The sequence below is a fragment of the Mastigoproctus giganteus genome, chromosome 1 (genome assembly GCF_048544385.1).
Source record: "Mastigoproctus giganteus isolate SK-2022 chromosome 1, ASM4854438v1, whole genome shotgun sequence".
Taxonomy (NCBI): domain Eukaryota; kingdom Metazoa; phylum Arthropoda; class Arachnida; order Uropygi; family Thelyphonidae; genus Mastigoproctus; species Mastigoproctus giganteus.
This window is the reverse complement of record NC_143575.1, coordinates 260,889,176-260,911,638: the sequence shown is the minus strand read 5'-3', so window position 1 is coordinate 260,911,638 and position 22,463 is coordinate 260,889,176. Positions and strand designations below refer to the sequence as shown.

At 40.7% G+C, this 22,463-nt stretch overlaps 1 protein-coding gene across 1 annotated transcript; it reads left to right on the top strand.

Annotated features, from left to right (window-relative positions):
• Nucleotides 1-99: 99 nt before the first annotated feature.
• On the top strand, nt 100-18,114 carry LOC150091849 (nicotinamide N-methyltransferase-like). The gene is made up of 4 exons (XM_090385908.1): nt 100-196; nt 11,183-11,359; nt 14,517-14,724; nt 17,722-18,114. Exons 2-4 carry the CDS (start codon nt 11,200-11,202, stop codon nt 17,948-17,950), a joined length of 597 nt encoding a protein of 198 aa, XP_090242034.1. The 5' UTR covers nt 100-196; nt 11,183-11,199; the 3' UTR covers nt 17,951-18,114.
• The last annotated feature ends 4,349 nt before the right edge of the window (nt 18,115-22,463 follow it).

Sequence of the window (22,463 nt, the reverse complement as noted above, 5' to 3'; positions counted from 1 at the left end):
AGTAGGATAAAACGATAGTGTAGTGATTGCCAGTACAAGGTCATATAAAAAGATAGATGTATAACTCAGGAAGTGGATAACAGCGCACTCTGTACCCAAGTGAGAGTCAACTGTGGGAGTCGGGCTGCACATTATCTGGAAGTTATTCTTGGTCTTTTTGTTGAAAGAAATCACTTTTTTGATTACACCAGGTGAGGTAAGATTCCTTTCATTTTTTGTGTACGTTTAACCTTCGTCTGATTGCTTAAAAAACTTTCTTCGGGGATATTAAAGTATTTAAGAGATTTTCATTTACTGATCGAGTCATCGCTGGAAAATACTGGAAGTCAGAATGATTCTGTCACCAAATATGTCAGTAAAATGATGTATTGAGAGAGTAGGTGAATTGAAGTGAACCAACAAAGAACAAGAGATCCAATACGTTACCACGAGTCATTTTTCAAAGGATTCATGATAAGGAAAAGAGAACCTAATAAAGTGGCCACTCAGTGTTAGTCGACCTTTGAAGCTCCAAAGAATTGCCTAAAATTTTAGGGTCAAATGATACGACAAGAATAAAATCTTGACCTTGAATTAATGGCACGTGCTTAGGGTTAGAATGACACAAATTAATGCGGATATCTTTACATTTTATATATATATATATACGAGGTGTGCCAATAAAGTTATGGGACTGGTGCATTGAAAAGAATATAAAGTGAAGGAGCTCAAAATGTTTTTAATTTTATTCCAAATAATCACAACCTGATTGCATGCACTGATTACACTGTATAAGGAGATTCTGAGAAGAGTCAGCAAAGGTGTCCAAAAGGACGCCGTTAGTCTGGTAGTTGATTTTAAGGGCACAAAAGGTGATATAGTTGTACACGTTGGCACTAATGATATCAAGAGTAGGAGACCGGCAGAATTACTTAACAAGTACAGGTCACTGTTGAAAAAAAGCCGTGAATTAGGGTTGAATTTGAAAGTGTCTGCAATTCTGCCCAGACACGATAGGAGGGAGTATATGATGAGAGCCTTGTCGATCAATTCGGCCCTGGAAAGATTGTGCAAGGCTCAAGGGGTAGAATTTTTTTCAGCCTGGACTGTACTTGTTAACAGGAGAGATTGCTTTTACAGGGATGGGATACACTTAAATAGAAAGGGTGCAAGAATATTTGCTGATGCTATCGAGGCAGTGTTAGGTGGGTCGGAAAACTGCTAGCTTGGGGGGAGACAAGGACTAATGGATTAACAGTAGCCACTGGCAGAGTTGAAAGTGATTCTTGCACTGATTCTATTGGAATGAGCACAACCCTGGAAAACCAGGCAATGGATTCCAAGACTGCCGGGAGTCATAATGGGACAAATAAATACATGGGTTGTGTTAGGGTAGCTAAGAAAAAGAACAGGTGGAGGTATACTTGCGTGTACACCAATGTTAGGAGTTTTGTAAATAAATTTGATGAATTTGAGGTATTGCTCAAAGCATCAAAGGTGGATATTGTGGGGATTTCAGAGACGTGGTGTCACACAGATATAGGGGGTGCAAAACCGGAATTTGGGAAGTACAACGTCTACAGAAAGGATAGGAAGGGAGGAGGGGTTATGCTTTTAATTAAGAAAAACATAAAATCAAAAGAAGTGTACCCACTTGATATAGATGAACAGTGCACTGTTGAGTCAGTTTGGTGTGAGATAAGCACTGCGAAAGCAAAATAAGAGTAGGAGTGTGTTATAGGCCTAATGACTCGAATGAGTACAATAAACAATTGTACAGAGAAATAGAATGGGCCAGTAAATCAGAATGTCTTATAATGGGGTACTTTAACTTCCCAGATATTGACTGGAACTTGTGGGTTGGTCACTCACACACTAGTCAGACTTTTGTGCATTTATTGGATGATTGTTTTCTGCTGCAGCATGTTCTGGAGGCAACTAGAGGGAGTAATATACTTGATTTGATTATCAGTAGTCATTCTTCATGCATTAAGAATCTGCAGATAAATGAACCACTAGGTGGCAGTGATCACAGTGTGCTGAAGTGGGATTTACTCAAAGAGGTAACTACCGTCAGAGGTAAAGGGAAGGGTTTTTGCTTTCGTAAAGGCGACTACGATGGACTGAGACAGTATTTAAATTCTATACAGTGGGATCAACTGACGATGTTACCAACAGTAAATTCTAAGTGGGAAGCGTTCCAGGTTATCAAATGAACTAAGGAGACTCGTAACAGAGAAGAAAAATGCTTGGAATGCATATAAATTATCAAGCGACTCAGAGGCCTATGGCAGATATAAGCTAGTCTGTAATCAGGTCAAAACGGAGGTTAGACAGGCGAAGGCAGATTACGAGAAATCCTTGGCAAAAGATGCTAAGAAAAACAGCAAGGATTTCTTTACTTATATAAACTCTAAAAGGAAGGGGATGAATCTGATTGGTCCACTTGACATCGCTGTTTCGACTGTTGATGATCCTGCTCAGATAACAAACAAACTGAATGAGTATTTTGCATTTACATTCATACATGACGAGTTATTAAGGTTGAAAATGGCAGAAGGTTATCAAATTGTAGCAGGGTGCTTAATGATTTTGTAATAACTGAAAGTAAACTGGAGGAAAATTGTTGGAGTTAAACACAAGAAAGGCACCTGGGGTGGACGTGATCTATCCAGTTATATTAAAGGAGGCGGCAAAGCAACTAAGCAAAACCTTAGCCATAATTATGAGAGCATCCTAGGACTCAGGGGAGGTTCCCACGGACTAGAGAAGTGCGAATGTATCTCCAATTCACAAAGGGGGATCGAAGGGTGACACGAGTAATTACAGACCAGTTAGTTTAACTTCTGTTCCGGGTAAAATAATGGAGTCGCTGGTTAAAGATGCATTGCAGGATCATCTAGACAAGACTGCAGCAATAATTCAAACACAGCATGGGTTTGTTAAGGGAAAGTCTTGTCTGACAAATTTGATTGGTTATTATGATGTGGTTACAAAGGAACTGAATGCCAAAAATAATTTTGATATCATATATTTGGATTTCAGGAAAGCTTTCGACACTGTTGGGCATAGAAGACTATTGTACAAATTGGAGCAGAATGGTATTAAGGGTAAGTTGCTACAATGGATAAAAGGATGGTTAAGTGGGAGAAGACAGAGGGTGGTAATCAACGGGTGCTGCTCTTCGTGGACTAATGTTATTAGTGGAGTCCCACAGGATTCGGTTTTGGGTCCACTGTTGTTTTGTATATTCATCAATGATATTGATGAAGGTATATCAGGCTTAGTGTCGAAGTCTGCAGATGATACAAAGGTTGGCAGGGTTGTTAATGACAGTAATGGCAGTGTGCTACTGCAACAGGATCTAGATAATTTGGGCAGATGGGCTAAGAAGTGGCAACTGAAGTTTAACATTGACAAATGCAAAGTACTGCATATGGGTAGAAGTAACCCCAGAGAAATGTACCAACTGTGTGGTACTACATTTAGGTGGTAGAAAATGAAAAAGACCTGGGAGTAATTGTGCAGGCAGATATGAAGTTTTCTGAGCAATGCAGACAGGCTGCCAGGGAAGGTCATGGGGTTTTGTCAATGATATATAGGAATTTTGCTAGCAGGGAGAAGGAGGTGATTGTCCCTCTGTATAAGGCAATGGTCAGGTCACGCCTTGAGTACTGCGTACAGGTCTGGAGGCCTCATTTTAGGAAGGATGTAGATTTGCTTGAGGATGCACAGAGAAGGGCAACAAGATTGGTAAGGGGAATGAAGGGATCCTCTTACCAAGAGAGGCTTAAGTTCTGCAAATTGCAGCAGCTGAAGACTAGGCACCTGCGAGGTGATCTGGTTGAGGTGTATAAGGCCTTGAATGGGTTGAGCACGCTGAATTCTGATGGGATCCTTCCACTTGCCCCCTTAGGTTCAGATTACGAACCTAAGGGGGCATAAATTCAAATTGAGCAAAGACAGATGTAGAATAGATGTGCGGAAATTTGCCTTTAGCCAGCAGGTGGTTAATTACTGGAACAAACTTCCATCTGTCGTTGTGGAAGTTGATAGGTTGAATAAATTTAAGGAGGAACTGGACAGGCATTTGGAGGGAGTGGTGTGATTTTTTTATTTTATTATTATTATTTTTTTTTTGGCTGATGCTGCATAAGCTCATACACTTGCTTTCTTGCATCACATGCCAGTAATACTACTACATCCTGAAATCTCTTTCCTTTCAGGGCAGTTTTCATCTTGTGAAAAAAGAATCCCCTGGTCTAGATCGGGAGTTTAGGATGGATGGCTGATCAATGCAATGCCATTTTCCGTCAGAAATGTCTTTAGAATATGAGGAATGAGTGTGGGCATTGGCGCCCATCAAATAATAATCTTTGAAGCAGGTGCACTTAGAAAACAGCATTGAGACTCTTTTCCTTTGAGGTACAAATTCCTTGTTAATCTCGCCCTGGTTTGTTTGGGCCTTTACGAAAATTTTAAAGTCCACTGCATGCTCTGACGCTTCGTCTCTGGATCGTTCTGGAACACCCATCGCTCATCTCCAGTGACAATAGAGTAGAGGAAATTAGGACTGTCTTGACAGAGTCTGGATGAAGATCACACACGACGAAATTCTTCGTTGCTTCTGCTCATCCGTGAGGGTATGAAACACAAATTTTACACGGATCTTCATTTTCCCCTAATCTTCATGCAGAAGTTGACGAAATGGTTTCTTTATTCATATCCAACTCATCGACCATCATTTCGAGGATCAAACGACGATTTCTTGGCACAATGTCCCAATATTTTTCAACTCTGTCCTCATTTCGAGAGGCTGATGGACGCCCAATTCTGCATCGTTGTTGCTTCTGACATTGTGACGTGGCCTCACGTCCCTCTTTGAACCGCCTTATTCATTCAAACACACTGGAATGACTATGATGTTCCCCACCGTAAATAGTTTTCAACATTTCGTAAGGTTCTCTTTAAATATTTCCAGTTTAACGCAAAATTTGGTCTTCTTTCGTTGCTCCATTGTAAAATCGTGACACGGAACGGTAACACTACTAAAGAAATGGATTCTTACTTGAAACTTGAGAGCCTTGAATCTCTGCACCACCATCTCTTCGAGGAAGTTTGAACTACAAAGTACTACTTCTGTTTATTTTCAAACTCTGACGCAATGGAACCAGTTGAAGAAATTTATTTCCACACCTCGTATATCTCAAAGCTATTGGTACAAACGTTTAGGGGAGGTAGGTAACATCTAAAAGAATGTGAATCGCATAGGAACCCATAACCGGAAACGTCACGGGAAAGTAGTAGCAGAGGCACAAGAAGCAGAAATGACACAAGACAATAATTAGTGGCAAACATTTATTTGACATAATATTAACAATGGAGTACGAGTTGGATTCATTTCATGATGTTACAACAGATGCTCGAAGGTTCCACCATGAGACGCGATGCATGCGTGACACCGACGCAGCATGGATTGGCGGACACGGTCGAGCACACCCGGAGTTTCTTTGACAGCAGCAGCAGCGCAGACGAGATCCGTTTCCGTCTCCACAGGCGATTCATACACGATAGATTTGAGGCTCCCCCCCCACAGAAAGAAATCAAGGCTCAATAAATCAGGTGAGCGTGGGGGCCAGGCAACGGGTCCACCACGGCCAATCCATCGACGCCCAAAACGCCTGTTCAAATGGTCACGAACACACCTTCCATAATGGGCAAGCGCCCCGTCATGTTGAAACCAAATGTTGCGTCTCACATTTGCTGGAACATCGTCAAGTAACCCTGGTAGAACTTGTTCAAGAAAGATCCGATATTTAGCGGAGTTCATGCTGGATGGTAACAGGTATGGGCCGACTAAGCAGTCACCGACCATACCTGCCCACACATTTATTGCGAAGCGATGTTGTCCCACATGGGGGGCGCACACCGTGTGGGTTGTCGTGAGCTCACACATGAGCATTGTGCTGATTGAATAAGCCTGGTCCTTGAGGTTGTCATAGTAATTCTGTCAAGTATGCCAGACAAGCTATACTTGCTACCTGGGAGTCTAAAACGCTGATGGAACTGATATTCGGGTGACACTCAAGTCAAGTGGACCCAATTTCGGGGAGGTCCGGATGGTCTGTGACAGCCAAATCCTCTGCTTGCACCTTCACGATGGTGGGACTGTTAGTAATTCTGGGTATAACTTCCGTGCACAAGTACATGGTGGGTCACCACTCAGGTGTGAATCAACGTAAGCAGGGGTCGAGGTGTGGCGCCCACACCATACCACATGGAGGAACGCGCCCCTCTATGTTACCAGGCAGTACTAGGTGGTAGATGATTCTCATCAACCGGTGCAATACCACCACTTTGCTTATTGGAGGTTTGAAGTGGTGGAACCCATGTTTAGTCTCCAGAGCTAAGTTCTGGTCAACCCTTCCCCATCTCTTCCATCATGCAGTATGATTGATGACTTTTGAGGTTATGATGAACGTCGTGGCGAGATCCAATGTTCCTTACATTTCGAGGGTACAGCTCTAAAACGGTGTTCGCAGGCTGGCCGCTAGTTAGTACACCGGACCGAATCTATCGGTAACTCTCTAGGAGGCTTCCAGATCAGCTAGTGTATAATCTTGCTACCTCTACTCTGCCAGATAGTGACTGGAGGGATTCTGAGTAGTGTGTATGCGGGGGGGGGGGCATTGTGTGGAGAAGACGCTGTGTCAAGGATCTGGGTATATTCTTACCATATGTACGCCATATCCAAAAATTTCATTACTTCATACAGCATGTCCCACTCACTTTTTCTTACTATTGAATACACCATGGATTGTCAAAATAATAGAGCAAGCTTATCTGCGAAAAGATCTGAACCTCCCAAGGACTTCCTAATTCATTTCACAAATATACGTGGTCTCAATTCCAATCTCAACGATGTCCATTTCCACTTGCAGTCTTTCAAACCCCATGTACTTTTTCTGACTGAATCTCAGTTATTGGTTGATTCAACTACTGCTCATCTCAGATGCCCAAATTATTTTCTGTATGATTCCTTTCGCCTCAAAGGTGGTACTTGTGCATATGTCCATTCTGATATTCCCTGTCAGAGACTTGGCAATTTGGAATCTCCTCTCTTTGATCTTCTCTGGCTTAAAATCTCTCTACCTCATTGTGTCAAATTCATCTGTTGTCTCTACCGTTCTTCCAACTCCACTAATCACTTGGAGCTCTTTGACTTCCTCTCTTTGCAACTTGACTTTCTCCAGTCCAACTTTCCTAACAGTGAGGTAATTTTCCTTGGTGATTTTAATGTTCACAACTCCAGCAGGCTTCCGTTTTCTAGTCACACCGACCCAGCAGGTCGAGATGCTGAGGCTTTTGCAATTACTAATGACCTAGCACAGATTGTTCATTTACCTACAAGACTACCGGATAATCCTAACCATACAGCCAACACGCTTGATCGTTTTCTCTCCAAACAACCCTTTTAAGTACACGGTCGAAGTGAGAGTTCCTTTAGGCACATCAGGTCACAACTTGGTGATTGTCTCTTCTCCAATGGAGCCTTTATCTCATGGCTATTCCCAACGTTGTGTTGTTTGGCATTACAAGAATGCAAAATGGAATGACCCGCGAGACTTCTTTTCCTTGGTTGGATTACTGTTTCAAAAGTTCTGATGTCAACGTTTGTTCAGATCGTGTCAGTGAAATTATTCTTGCAGGAATGGAATCCTTTATCCCACACTCTACATTTCACAAATATACGTGATCTCAATTCTAATCTCAATGATGTCCATTTCCACTGCAGTCTGCCAAACCCCATGTACATTTTCTGACAGAATCTCAGTTATCGGTTGATTCAACTACCGCTCGTCTCAGATGCCTAAATTATTTGCTGTATGATTCCTTTTGCCTCAAAAGTGGTCCTTTGAGACATATATCTCGCAAAAAGGATTCTTCTGCTCCTATCTTTAGTGACACTCCGATTTCTAGGCAAAATGATATATCTCTTTTGGGGATTACCCTGACTTCTAATCTCTCTTGGTACAAGCACATTACAAATATTGCTTTCTCTGCATCTAAAAAACTTGGTTTTCTCTTTCGCTCTCGGCATTACTTCCGCCCTGCCATGGAATATTGTTCCCAGATCTGGGGTGGTGCTCCCAAAACCTCTCTCAGGCTTCTTGATTCCATTCAGAAGAGGGCAGTTAGGTTAATTAATGATTCATCTCTAACAGAGTCTCTCCACTCGCTTTCTCATAGACGCACTGTTTCTGCTGCATGCCTCTTCTACAGATACTTCCATGGGCACTGTTCTTCTGAATTGGCTTCTATAATTCCCGCTCTCTCTTTCAAAACAGTCCGAACACGTGCCGCCACCAGCCAACATCCATTTACTGTCCAACTTCAAACCCACAGAACCAACTTTTCATCTTCCTCCTTTATTCCTTCAACTGTTATTTTCAGGAAATACGTATGAAGGAAGGTTGTTCCAGAAAACGGCAGTCTACAGAAGTTCAAGTCCAATGTCAACAATTATCTTCTTTCGTCTTCTCAACCTCCAACCCAAGCACGGTTGCCTTTGTTCTATAGGTTCTAATACCTCTCGTGTTTGGGCTTTACATAAAAAAAAAAAAATTCCCGAGTGAAATAAGCCTCATCTGTAAACAAAACATAGGCTGGAAAATTCAAGTCTTGGTGAACACTTTCTTGGAGAAACCACTGCCCAAAAGCCACATCGTGCAGGATGATCTTGGGGAGCAGTAACCGAACCCTTTGGAGATGGAAGGGGTGTAGTGTAAGGAATCATCGTGCCAGACACGCTGTACCCTGCAACGAGACACTCCTAAGGCAGAGGCAACGGCACGTGTGCTGGTAGTAGGATTATTCTGGACGGATTCGAACTGCTGGTTAAAACAAGTAACGCGGACATAATAGGGATCACGGAGACGTGGTGCCACCCGAAAATTGGGGATGATGAGTTTCAGTACGGCTTGTATAATGTATTTAGGAAGGATAGGTTAGATAGAAGGGGTGGTGGGGTAATGCTTCTTATCAGAAGCAGCCTGAGTGCGACGATAGCTTTCCCGGATTCAGACATTTCACATGCTAGTATAGAGTCTGTATGGTGTGAGATAGTTGGAAACAAAGGTATAATGCGAGTAGGAGTAATCTACAGACCAGGTGATTGTGAAGATTATGACAAAAGCCTCTACATGCAAATGGAACGGGCAAGTAAGCGTCAATGTCTTATTATGGGTGATTTCAATTTGCCTCTAATTGATTGGAGTAAATGGGAAGGAAACTCGACATGGGGAACAAAATTTTAAATCAACTAGATGACTGTTATTTGTATCAACATGTCAGGGAAAGTACTAGAGAAAAGAATATCCTAGACCTCATCATCACACATTAATCAGATGACATAACAGGGCTGACAGTAGAGGAACCAGTAGCAGGAAGTGATCACGGAGTTCTACGGTGGATGATGACGAGAGAGGTAGCAGAAGTAAAAGGCAAAGGAATGGGTTTTAATTTCAGAAAAGGAAATTACGATGCCTTAAGGTACTACATGGCCTCTATTAACTGGGTAGATATCGCGCAGAGAATGAATACAATTGAACTGTGGTACGCTTTAAAACATTAATCACAGATGCCTTGAATGCGTATATACCATTAAAAAAATACTCCACGAGGAGGGTTCCAAGTTGGATGACTAGTGAAGTTGCCGCATTACTTGAGCAGAAAAAGGTGGCATGGAAAGGTTACAGAGCAATAAAAAGTACTGAAGCCTATAACAGCTACAAGGTGATGTGTAATAGAGCCACAGAAAAGGTTCGACAGGCAAAGGCAGTTTATGAGAAATCACTAGCATACAGAGCAAAGAGGGGGGATAAGGAACTCTTCACATATATAAATGCGAAGAAGAGCAGAACAAACCAGATCGGACCTTTACGTAAGAGAAAGAGGATAGTAATAAATACACCAGCTGCCGTTGCAGATGAACTCAACAGTTATTTTGCATCGATATTTACAAATGAAAAACGTTTTGTGGCTATGGGAACTTGGAAATTGCCACAAATTTAAGAAGTGGAGTTCCCCAAGAATCAGTATTAGGACCACTGCTGTTTTTAATTTTCATAAACGACATTGATGAAAGGATAGAGGGCGTGATGTCTAAATTTGCAGATGATGTTAAAATTGGGAGAGTAGTTAATGATCACTGTCAAGCTGAGCTTCTTCAGAGAGACCTAGATAGACTTCAGGAATGGTCAGAAAAATGGCAGCTGTGCTTTAATCCAACAAAGTGTAAGGTATTACACCTGGGAAACAGAAATCTCAAAAAAACTTATTCACTTAGTGGAGTTCAACTAAAGCCAGTACTGGAGGAAAGGGACTTGGGTGTTACGATACGGTCAGACATGAAATTCTCTGAGCATTGTAAACAGGTTGCAAGGAAGGCCCATGGTGTCCTATCGATGATCTATCGAACTTTTGCAAGTAGAGATAGGGACGTGATAATCCCATTATATAAGGCTTATGTTAGACCACACTTGGAATACTGTGTTCAAGTATGGAGACCGCACCTGAAGAAAGACATCGAGCTTCTTGAAAGGGTGGAAAGAAGGGTAACTCGCCTGGTGAGATCGGCAAAAGGGCGTCCTTATGAAGAAAGACTTCGAATATGTGGGTTGCAGAGTTTGGAAACTAGACACCTTAGAGGAGATTTGATTGAGGTGTTTAAGGCTCTGAGAGGCATCAGTAAAATGAATGATGACAAAATTTTCAAGATTATAAATGATGCTAGAACTAGGGGACATAAATTCAAGTTACGGGGGGAAATGTTTAGATTGGACTGCAGGAAGTTTTATTTTAGCCAGCGAGTTATAAATTACTGGAATAAGTTGCCTTCATGGGTGGTAGAGGCCGACAGTTTGGGGAAATTCAAAGGTCGTCTGGATAGTACCTTCGGGTGAGGGAAGCGCATAGGATGATAGGTTTAATTTCCTTTTTTTTATTGATTATTATTATTTATTTTTTTTTGTTTTGTTCGGATTTTTCTTTTTTTTTTTTTTTTTTTTTTTTTTGGCTGGTGCAGCATAAGCCGTAGGCTTTCTTGCACCATGCGGCCATTACTAATACTAATATTGCATTTATGCAAATATTTATTGAACAAAAACACGAAGAAGATGGTTGACTGTGTTTCGTTTTTCAGATTGCCATTTTCTGAAGATGTCTCAAAAAGCTCCGACGAAATTTTCTGCCGACTGGCGTCAGTACTTCAGGGGAGATCGTTTCGAGTCAGATGATTATATAAAAGTATCAATTGAAGGATTGCACGAAACTTTCGGATCTCATTTTGTTCCCAGCATTCATAAGATTGTGAACAGCAGTTAGTATAATCCATAACTATTTTCAAACTTGTTTTATTTCTTAACATTACATTACTCTAATCTGTTTTACTACACTATTCGAAAATTTAACAGGACACGTAGAAAGCGTGGGTAACTCGTGCAGGTTGCGAAGAAGTGGGACATTTTGTATGGTGCTGTATCGTAGAATAACAGTGGAATGAGGAGAGAGACTGGGACTTCGGATTTTATAAGGAACATTTATAGTGGTTGTACAAGAATTATCAAAAAGTTCACATTACACAAGAAGTACTGCCTATTGTCCCCTTATAACAGCGAGAACAGACCTAACAGCGGTGAACCATGCTCGATGTAAGGGCTCCTGTAAGATTCTGTGGCAACAAATGCCATTCCTCCACCAGCGCAGACCTTAGCTCACAAAGTAACCGAAGAGTTGGTTGGCAGCGTGCAATGCCGAGCGAAATGGTGTCACACACACGACGGTCGGATATCAGTCTACTAATCATGCTGGCCACGGCAGTCGTTGGATATCTTCAGTTTCAAGATTTTCCTCCACCGAAAATCTGGGCCAACTGCATCTCTAATAATTCCCAGACAGGGTTCTAGGATCTGTTCTCGGCAACTATGCGGAGCTTACTTACTCCTATCAAACAGATGAAAAGAGGGTGAGGCCGTTAATCATTATTCCGCCCCACACGAACACCAGCTTCACCGTAAGTGTCCCTTTCTCTGATGTTGAAGGGATGATACCGCCTTAATCGCTGTCTCCAGATCAAGTATTGTCTAGAATCTGTTTGTTGGCTAAAACGAGGCTCATAGAAGATCAGACCTGTACTCCTGGACCTCAGTGTTCTTAGTTCATGGCTCCATTTTCGACGACCTCTGCGGTGGTTTTGGGTTAATGGGATACAAACTACCGGCTTCCTTTCGTAGAGTCCACTTGAATTGAGCCTTCTTTACGGAGACCGGTTGGACATGTTTTCACCCTGGCCGTAATAATCTGAAGCGACAGATGATGATAGGACATTGGAGGGTTCCACCTTGCTGTTAGAGGCAGATATCGGTCTGTTCTGGTTGAAGTAGCCCTCGGCTACTTTAACCAGAACAGACCGCTGTCTGTTCTAACGTCGTTCTAACGTCGCCCATTTCAAAGAATCATCTAAATCGACGATGAACTGCTGTCCAAATGAAGCTTCAGCTAATTTATGGAATAATTTCCTGTCAATATCTCTGATATTGCCATGTTCCATGGCAAATAGCGCTTTGAATAATTTTAAAGCATTTTCAAGGCATATATTCTGTTGGAGCCTGAACGAAAAACGAGCCTCAAACGTTTTTCGTTGGATAAACGTTGGTTGGAGAATTCAAGGCTATGCGATCAAGGGGGGATTCAAGACTATGGTGATCAACATTGCAGGCAGTTTATCTGGTTCACATTGAGCTCCATGGTATTAGTATTCGTATTAGCCGTATGGTGCAAGAAAGGCTTTTGCTACTCCGATCAAAAAATAAAAATAATTCTTCATTTAAAATTAAAACTAGTGATATATAATAAAATAAAACACACAAACAATTTGATTCTCTCCTGAAGAAAGGAAATATCCAGTTGATGTCTGAAGTTCTTGAAACTGTCAGCCTCAATCACCCGTGAAGCAACCTATTCCAGTAATTCGCTGGCTAAAGAAAACTTCCTGCAATCCAGTCTAACCCTCCTCCCTCGTGATTTGAATTCATATCCCCTAGCTGTGGAATCATTTATAAAAGTGAAAATTTCGCTGTAATTCATTTTGTTTTCACCTCATACATCATTATTACACCTAAATCAAATGTCCCGTGAGGTGTTTTGTTTCCAAGTTCTAAAGCACACATAACTTTCCTCATATGGGCACCTTTTTAATGATCTTCCCAGCGAGTTTCCCGCCTTTGGACTCTTTTGAAAAGCCTCATGTCCTTTTGTCGGTGTGGTCTCCATACGTAGACCAAGCAGTCTAAGTGTGGTCTCCATACGTAGACCAAGCAGTCTAAGTGTGGTCTCCATACGTAGACCAAGCAGTCTAAGTGTGGTCTCCAATTTGCTTATAGAATGGGATTATGAACCTCTCAGTCCAATCTATACAAGCAATTATTCGCTAAATAATTGATAGGGCACCGTGGGCTTTCCTCTCCGCTTATCTATGCTACTCGAAGAACTACATGTACCACAGTATCATAACTCCCAAATTCCCTTCTTCCTGTACTAGCAATTTTCCATCAGGAAACCAAATATAAATCCGATTTTTCAGCTTGCTAGCGGAAGAAATCGAATTGTGTTTTTTTGAGGAGGGACAAGAGCTCAATTTCAAATGTATGGATTGCAGCCTTCTCTCTGGCCGAAAGTGAAGCGCCTCATCTCATTTATAGTCATGAACTCATGCGGTGCCTTGAGTACTGTGTGCAGGTCTGGAGGCCGCATTTTAGGAAGGATGGTGAGTTGCTTCAGCGAGTACAGAGAAGGGCAACAAGATTAGTGAGGGGAACAAAGGGGTTCTCTTACCAATTCTGCAAATTGCAGCGGCTGGAGACTACGTACCTGCTAGGTGCCTAGTCTCCAGCCGCCTGTATAAATCTTTGAAACATTTAATTCTGATGGGATTCTTCCTCTCCAAGCAAGATGGCCAAGACAATGACAATGAACCAAACTCATCGATCACCCATCAGCGGATCATGCATACTGTCAACAACGTCTAGGAGGATGGTTGTTGTAGGTCTTCCACAGCGTGTGTCATCATCTAGGCTCTCCTCCGTCGTTTAAATTCTGCTGCCCTCTTCTTAGCCAATGAACAGGAGGGAGTACAGAAATTTTTAACACCATACCACTGTCCTTTTGTAATCAGGCAACGAGCTTTGAAAACGACAGTTCGAGTTATCTGCAATCAGTGCAGATGTATATCTGAAGGTTTATTGCTCCTTGGGTCTCTTTTTTGTATATCATTGACATTACCCCATGGTCCACTCTGATACGCTGTCTGCAAGGTGTGCAAGATCACTGCAGTCAGGGTTGGATTAATGATTTTCGTTACTTTTATCTCCAAGAAAAATGTATTTCGCGAAGAAGCACCGAGAATTTAGAAAATATCAAGTTTGTATTGTTTTAAAATCTTTTAGATTCTTTAGAATGTTCTCTTTTTTACCCCATAGAGCGATTTTCGGGATCTAAGCTGCTGGAAATAGGGTGTGGCCCGTTGATTTCTGGTGTGATGTCGGCAAGTGCTCATTATTCTCACATCGTTATGAGCGATTTCTCGGCATCAAACCTGAAGACAGTAAAGAAGTGGTTGGACGACGAACCCGGAGCTGCTGATCAATCGTTCTTTTTGGAGGCAGCTGCTAAACTTGAAGGATACAGGTAATTGTTTTATGAAAACAGCAAGCACAAGAAGTATTAGAATCTATAGTACATAGTACCATGTATGGCTTGAAGGTTGAGAGAATGAAAGAAGATTACATTCTCTTCAAATACTTTAAATACTTTAATCAATAAATACTTTCTTGTATTTATGCCTCTTAGCAGAGGCATAAATACAAGAAAGTTTTTTTGCTGATACTTTTACAGTATCAGCAAAAAAACCAAAAAACTTCTTATATGATTTATCCATTCGTTCTAAAAGTTTGTCCACCTCTTCCTTGAATTTATTTAAGCTTTCAACTTCCACAACAACAGATGGAAGTTTGTTTCAGCCATCATCTACCGGCTGGTTAAAAGAAAACTTCGCCAATCTATTGGACAACTGTCTTTCTTCCATTTCTGATTATGTCCCTTCAGGTTTTGTAATCTGAGAAAGCGAAAGAATCCAATCAGCATTGAGCCTGCTCAATGCTGATTTTCCATTCAAGGTGTTTTACACCTCAATAAGATCTCCTCGCAGGTGCCTAGTCTCCAGAAGCTGCAATTTGCAGAACTTAAGTCTTATTTCGTTAGAACACCTTTGTTCCACTGACTAGTCTTGTTACCCTTCTTTGTAGTCGTTCTAGAATCTCAAAGAGTGGCCTGATCATTGCCTTATACAAGGCAAGGGAATACCCACCTCCTTATCACTGCAAGTAAAATTCCTGTATATCACTGACAATACCCCATGATCCATGGGGTATTGTCAGTGATATTCATCTGACATCCATTTGCGACTCCACTAATAGCATTTGTCCACGTAGAGCAGTGTCCATTGATTACCACTCTCTGTCTTCTCCCACTCAACCACCCTTTTATCCATTGTACATTCTTGCCTTTAATGCCATACCTCGCCAATTTGTGCAGCAGTCTTCCATGTGCAACAGTATCAAAAGCTTTCCTGAAATCGAAATATATGATATCAAAATTTTTTTTTCATCCTGTTGCTTTGTGACCACGTCACAGTATCGAATCAAATTTATCTGACAAGACTTCTCGTTAACTAACTCATGTTGTCTGAATTATTGCTGCTGTCTTGTCTAGATGATCCTGCAATAGATCTTTAATCAGGGACTCCATTATTTTCACTGGAACAGAAGTCAAAGTAACAGATCTGTAATAACTCGTGTTACCTTTTGGTCCCTCTTTGTGAATTGCCGATACATTACCACATCTGCAGTTCGAGGGGACTTCCGCGGAGTCCATCGATTATGTCATGATTATGGCTAAGGGTTTGCTTACTTCTTTTGCCGCCTCCTTTAATATAGCTAGATAGATCCCATTCACCCCAGGTGCCTTTCTTATGTTTAACTTCAACAATTTCTCCTGAACTCCTTGCTCTCAGTTATTACAAAAATATTTAACTTCCTGTTAAAGTTTGAAAAAACTCTGGCCTTCTCCTTCCCGAATAACTGCTCATGTGTGAATTTAGACGAAAAATACTCATTTAGTTTGGCATCTATCTGACAATGATCATCTACAGTGAAACCATTGATATCAAGTGGAGCAATGTAATTCATCTTCTTCCTTTTAGATTTCATATAAGAAAAGAAGTCTTCCTGCTGTTCTTTGCATCCTTTATCAAGGATTTCTCGTAAACTGCCTTCATCTGCCTGCCCTCCTTTGTGACTTGATTGCAGACCAGCTTATATCTTCCATAGGCTTCTGTGTCACTGCTAATTTATATGCATCCCACGCATTTTTTTCTCTGACACGAGTCTCATTAGTTCATCTGACATCCATTTGGACCTCAATCTAGAACAATATTTTTTAGTTGGAACAAAGAGCCTATTACCTTTCAAGATGCTTATTACCTTCCTTGGATGCTTTCCATTTAGAATCTGCAATTGGTAACATCACCAGTTGATCCCACTGTATAGAATTTAAAAACGAAAATTCGTCGAAGACGGACTAACTCAGTCAAGTTGTGACAAAAAATCAGTAAAGAGAATTCGTGACGTGGTCGACCGGACGTGAACTCAGTTCCTTTCCACCGGGTGTGGGGAGGAGGGCGATTCTACCAACTGTGCTACCCACGAGAGCGTAGAAAATGCATGCAGCAAAAAGAAAACTCTAAGAGGCACAGAGTGGAAAGATATTGTTAGAGATGGGTCATTAATAAACCTGACTGTTCTCTTTTAAATGGAGTCTAGAAGCCTGGGAGAAGTTTCGGGGCACCTTCCCAAATATGGGAAGAAGGAAAAAATATTTCTGATGTGCTTATGCCAAGAGAAATTAGAACTCAGGGTAATCCCCAATAGAGATACATGATCTTGCCTAGAAATGAGTGTCGTCAATGATATGCATTGGAACAGAAGAATCCTTGTGAGATATAAGACAGGAGTGAATTCAAGAAGGATCAAAATCACTTAAGTTATCTTTGGCCCACTAGTGAATTACCTGGAGATCAGCATTTCTGGAATTGGTAGCAGATATTCAAGAAACTGAAGTTGGACAGGGCAAGATTTCTCAAACTGGAAGGTGGAATGCAATGTGCTATAACCTGCCAAACTATGGATAGGATTTCTGGTCAATGTAAGAAGGTCATTAATATACAAGAGGAAAAGAGTGGGAGAAATAAATCTTTGCTAAAGTTCTATGCAGCAATTAGATTTAGTATGCAACCCTTGAAAACTTGTATTCATTTGTTTGGGTGTTTGTTTTACTGCTGGTATTCTAGAATGAAACCCAACTTAGGGTTGAGAATAATACATAAAGGCTCTTTCCATTTTTGCGATGGACGAAAAGTCTTTAAACCAGGGTCAACAGTGTGTGATATTAGTCATGGTTACTAGAGGGTTGTGGATGGCCAGGACCATCTTAACCCGTATCACGCATCATCTTTATGGGGGCACCTTAAGGCAAAGGGTTTAAATACTTTATAGTTATAGCGTATATTTGATAATTCATATAAGGTGCTTGATTTTATGGCTAAAGGAAATATCTTTATATTTTCAGTGATGTCAAGACAGGAATTAAAGAGATCGAAGATCGTATAAGACGCAATGTGAAAGCTGTCATATTTTGCGATGCCATAGCAGACAAGATTTTAGCTGACGAATACAATCAAGAATACGATTTTCTTATCTCTATAGGTTGTCTGGAAGCAGCGTGCCCAACTTTCGAAGCATACGAGAAAGCCCTAAGAAGTTTTGCTTTATTAGTACGCAAGGGGGGGGTGGACTGATTCTCGGTGGTTGTTTTGGGTGCACAGAATGGCTCGTAGGAGATTCGACATATCCTTCCATAAACCTCACAAAGGAATTTGTAGAAAATTCAGTGACCAAAGCTGGATTTAAAATCATCGATTATTTGATATCAGAGCGAAAGGACAATAGGTTTGATATTGGCGACTGGAGTGACGCCTATGTTATTTCTGCTGTAAAACTGTAGAGGGATCTGTTCGTTTTATCGCCAGGTTCGGGCAAATGGAATGTAAGATCCTTGTAACGAATTATTGTAAAGAAGAACAATAAATAAAAGAATTACCAGATATATACAGATGAATTTATGTGTACACTCTCACTACATATTTTTCTGCACATGTACGCTGCCTTATCAATAATATCCAGGCACCTCTACGTTCACAGTGAACCCAAGAGAGTCCTGCAAAGAGTCGTCCGCTCTGAAGTCAGGTTAGCGTTGTCGCAACAAATATCCCCCAGTGAGACGATTGGAATAGTTTTATCACCAGTACAGTGCCCAGGATGCTGCCCAATAGGGGACCATCTGTAGAGTTATTAATGGTAGAGCAGTGTATATGGGTGGTCAGAAAAGCAATCAATTCCTCATTTTTCATTCTTTTTAATATTTCTAACTCTTCAGACAAAGCTCACTTATACTGGAAACTTCCAAATGATATTCTGGTTCAGCGCTTTCTGGATTATTCTCTGTATTTTGATGAAAAGCATGATTTAAAAAGAAACGCAGACTTGTTAAAAATATAATAGACAATAGTAAAGTAGTATACTTTTGAAATGATGGAAAATAGTATAAATATCTCTCGGCTTTTCATCAATTTCTGCGCGTTAGCATATATGCAGAATCGAGCCACCCGAAATTTCATTAAAATCAAACCAAATAGAAATCTTACAATATTTATTTATTTTTTTATACATATCACATAAATTAACCATACACCATACATTTAGCTGAAGCACTGGATGTTTGTTACTTTGCGCTGGTTGGAGGAATGAATGGGGAATGTGACGGTGCGCAGAAACGAAATGATCTTGGGTTTCCCATAAATGTCATTGCTTTTGGCACTTATTTTGTTATCAACTCCCTCATAGACGATTGAGACACAAGTCAACACCAGCACAGTGCGCAGCAAGCAGCATCACATGTGTTACCACGGTTCTGAATCCGTTCATAGTCCAATAATCACCCCATTTAATGATACACTCCATCTCGAGTTAAGGCCCGCCCTCCTTGGACTGCACCTTCATGGAAAGCTGTGCTTTGGAGTGTCCAGTCACAGTACATTGTCTATCAATCTAACTGTTGTACCTGAGTGTGGTAGAAGGAAAGCCACCTACAGACCACATCGTCCGTACCATGAAGTTTGGCAGAGACAGTGACTGTCTGGGACTGTGCGCAGGATTTATGATTTGAATTAAACCATGCTATGGATTAAACCAACTGGGATTTGAGTTTGGGCAGTTCAGCTTCGCTGTTCTCTACCGCCCATCAGACAAATATCCTGATGAGAGGATAGTCAGATCTAGAGCTGGATTCTCTCAAACACAAAGTGCAATCCACTTGTACGCGCTGTTATTTCGGGAAAAAGGTGGCCTTTACAAGATATTGAATAAAGATTCCTAATTTCTTGCGTGGTGAGTTCAGCTCCCTTCAAAGGTTACATTCATTAAAAAAAATCTGATTTTATATGAACACGTTCTGGTTTTTGAATCTTTAAAATTACTTCTATTTATTTAAACAACACAAACCCAACAGAACTTTCAGCATTGGGAAAATCATAAATAAATAACTCCCAGTGCTCGACATTCGAACAGATTATATTCGTTGATAACCTCGCGTCTGTTGTCCTCCAATTCGCTGCCCCTGCCCCTGTAGTAGGGTAAAACGATAGTGTAGTGTCTGCCAGTCAAGGTCAGTTAAAAAGATAGATGTATAAATCAGGATTGCAGCGCACTCTGTAGTCAATTACAATGTGGTAACTGTAGAGTAGTTCTGCACATTAGCTGGAAGTTATTCTTTGTCTTTTGTTGACAGAAACCACTTTTTGATTACACTTTTGAGGTAAGATTCCTTTCGTTTTTTTTTTGTATTTTGTCTGATTGCTTAAAAAACTTTCTTCAGGGATATTAAAGTATTTAAGAGATTTTCATTTGCTGATGGAGCCATTGCTGATAAATATCGGCAGTCAGAATGACTTCATCACCAAATATCCGTCAGCAAGGTATTGTGCCAAAGTCGTTTCCGTTTTAGTGTAGGGCGCCTGCTGGACTGTGTTTAATCTGAATAACAAGATTCCCAGGCAGGTTTCCAACACTAAAATGAGAAACCAGAAAGACTGGGATTTATATGAGCGTCTAGCAGTTCATTCAAGACAAAATCTTGTGTTCTTAGATTGACTCTGAGAGGTACAGAGCAAACTGCAACATCAAGAGGCGTTGTGTTTTTCACCCAGAGGTACCTCTTAGATAAGGGAGCTCCAGGGTGACCGCAATTAATGGTTCTTTTAAACAACTTATTTGAATACAATCAAACGTGTACATTAGAGAATAGTCCTGAAGAAAGAGAGATCAACAAACAAAGTATAGTTTATTGCACGTGTATGGATATGTATATTTATTTACAAAAAGAAATACTAAGTAATATAAGAAACTATGATTATATTATGTTATATAATGTCAGCCTCATGCAGTGGATCGACCGAAACTATTGGAGTGAGATGGAAATTCGATTACTGCTTTCCTAAGAATAGAATCGGACAATACAACTTTCAAACCGGCCTTATTACTTCACACATATAGTGACTAGCAAAAGTAATGTATGGCTATTTATGAGAATATCCAACGATGTAAAAGTGTTCACATTTTTAAAGTATACTGCGGTGTCAGTAAAATGATGTATCCGAGAGAGAGTGTGTAATTTTTAGTGAATCCACAGAGTGTATAACATCTAATACACATCAAGTGTCTCTGTTTCTAGAAGAACGGCACGGTTTTATGGGATGAAAAACTCTACGTCCTCCATCGAGTGAAAAGTCGTTAAGAAAGTCTTCAATTTTGATCCCAGGTCCTTCTAAATGAACAGCGAAACTATTATACTCTAAAGAACGTGTTTCCTGGCATGTGATGGTGTTGAAAAATATGAAAAATCTACGCATTTGTAAGAATAAATCGTATCATGCGTTGTTTCACTGTATGGCAAGAGCTCGTGGATAGCACAGTTGTTAAAATCGCTATCCTCACACTGGGTGGAAGAGACCTGAGTTCGAATCCCGTCGGTAAAGAGAAGGATTTGTATGGGATTTTTCACGAAGGGGTTGAGTTATTCTGTCTCAAGCGATGGCAGCATGGTATTCCTCCTGAAACTTGCGTTTTTCATCCAGAAAACAGAAAATCGACCACAGAATACATTCAGTTTACACAGTTGAAGACTAATAATGTTCCACGAGATCCAGTAACTATTCATGAAAACGTTGACTCAGCTATTTATAATTGCTCAAAGTTCACTGCCACGACAAGCATAGTACAATGACACTGCCGAATTTTGGCAGATGAAGAGAACACGTAAAGTTTTGCAATGATTACCATGCTATATTCAGTCAATTAGATCTTTCGTCTTATCAATTCTTGCAGTGAACTACACACATATGCCATCCCTACGTATCTGCCCAACCTACTTTATATCTAACGCTGTGAATACATGAAACTCTTCTTGTGAATCGCGCTCTGTTTGCCGGAAAACACGATAAGCATTGTCTTGATCCTGGACTTCTGTAAATGAAACTCTTTTGAACCTTGGTGATGACATTGAAGTCCACTGCATGCTATAACTTTTCGTCTCTGGGTCGTACTGAAACACCCATCACTCATCTCCAGTGACAATACAGTTTTGCAAATTAGGATTGTCTTGAAAAAGCCTGGACGAAGTCTCCAAATGACGACGCTCTTCGTTCTTTCTGCTCATACGTGAGGGTATACAACGCAAAATTTTAATGGATCTTCGTTATCTTAAATTCTTGATGCAGGATTTAACGAATCGTCTCCTAATTCATGTCCGACTCATCATCGAGAGGCTGACGGACGCCCACTTCTGGGTCATCGCGAACATCCTCACATCAGTCTTTGAACTCATATCATTCAGACATACTGGTGGGAGTTTGATTTTCTCCACCATAAATACTTTTCAACATTTCCTACGTTTCTCTTTCAGATATTCCCAGTTTAAAGCAAAATCTGATAATCGTTCGTTGCTCAATTGTAAAATCGTGACATGGAACATTAAATCTTCTAACGAAACGGGGTTCTTACTTGAAACTTGTCAACGTACTGAATGATCTCTGCTCAACCATCTCATGGAAGAAGTTTCAACTACAACATACCACTCGTTTATTTTCAAACTCATTGAACACGACTGCAATACCAGTTCGAGAAATTTATTGGCACACCTCGTGTATAATGAAAGAGAAAGAAGTTTTTTGACTCTGTTTTGTTTTTCAGATTACC

Excerpts from the sequence above, each read along its gene's own strand:
- LOC150091849 (XM_090385908.1), top strand. The coding sequence starts at position 11,200 with ATGTCTCAAAAAGCTCCGACGAAATTTTCTGCCGACTGGCGTCAGTAC. Across the intron at positions 11,360-14,516 it reads TCATAAGATTGTGAACAGCA|AGCGATTTTCGGGATCTAAG; the intron begins GTTAGTATAATC and ends TTTACCCCATAG. Across the intron at positions 14,725-17,721 it reads GCTAAACTTGAAGGATACAG|TGATGTCAAGACAGGAATTA; the intron begins GTAATTGTTTTA and ends TTATATTTTCAG.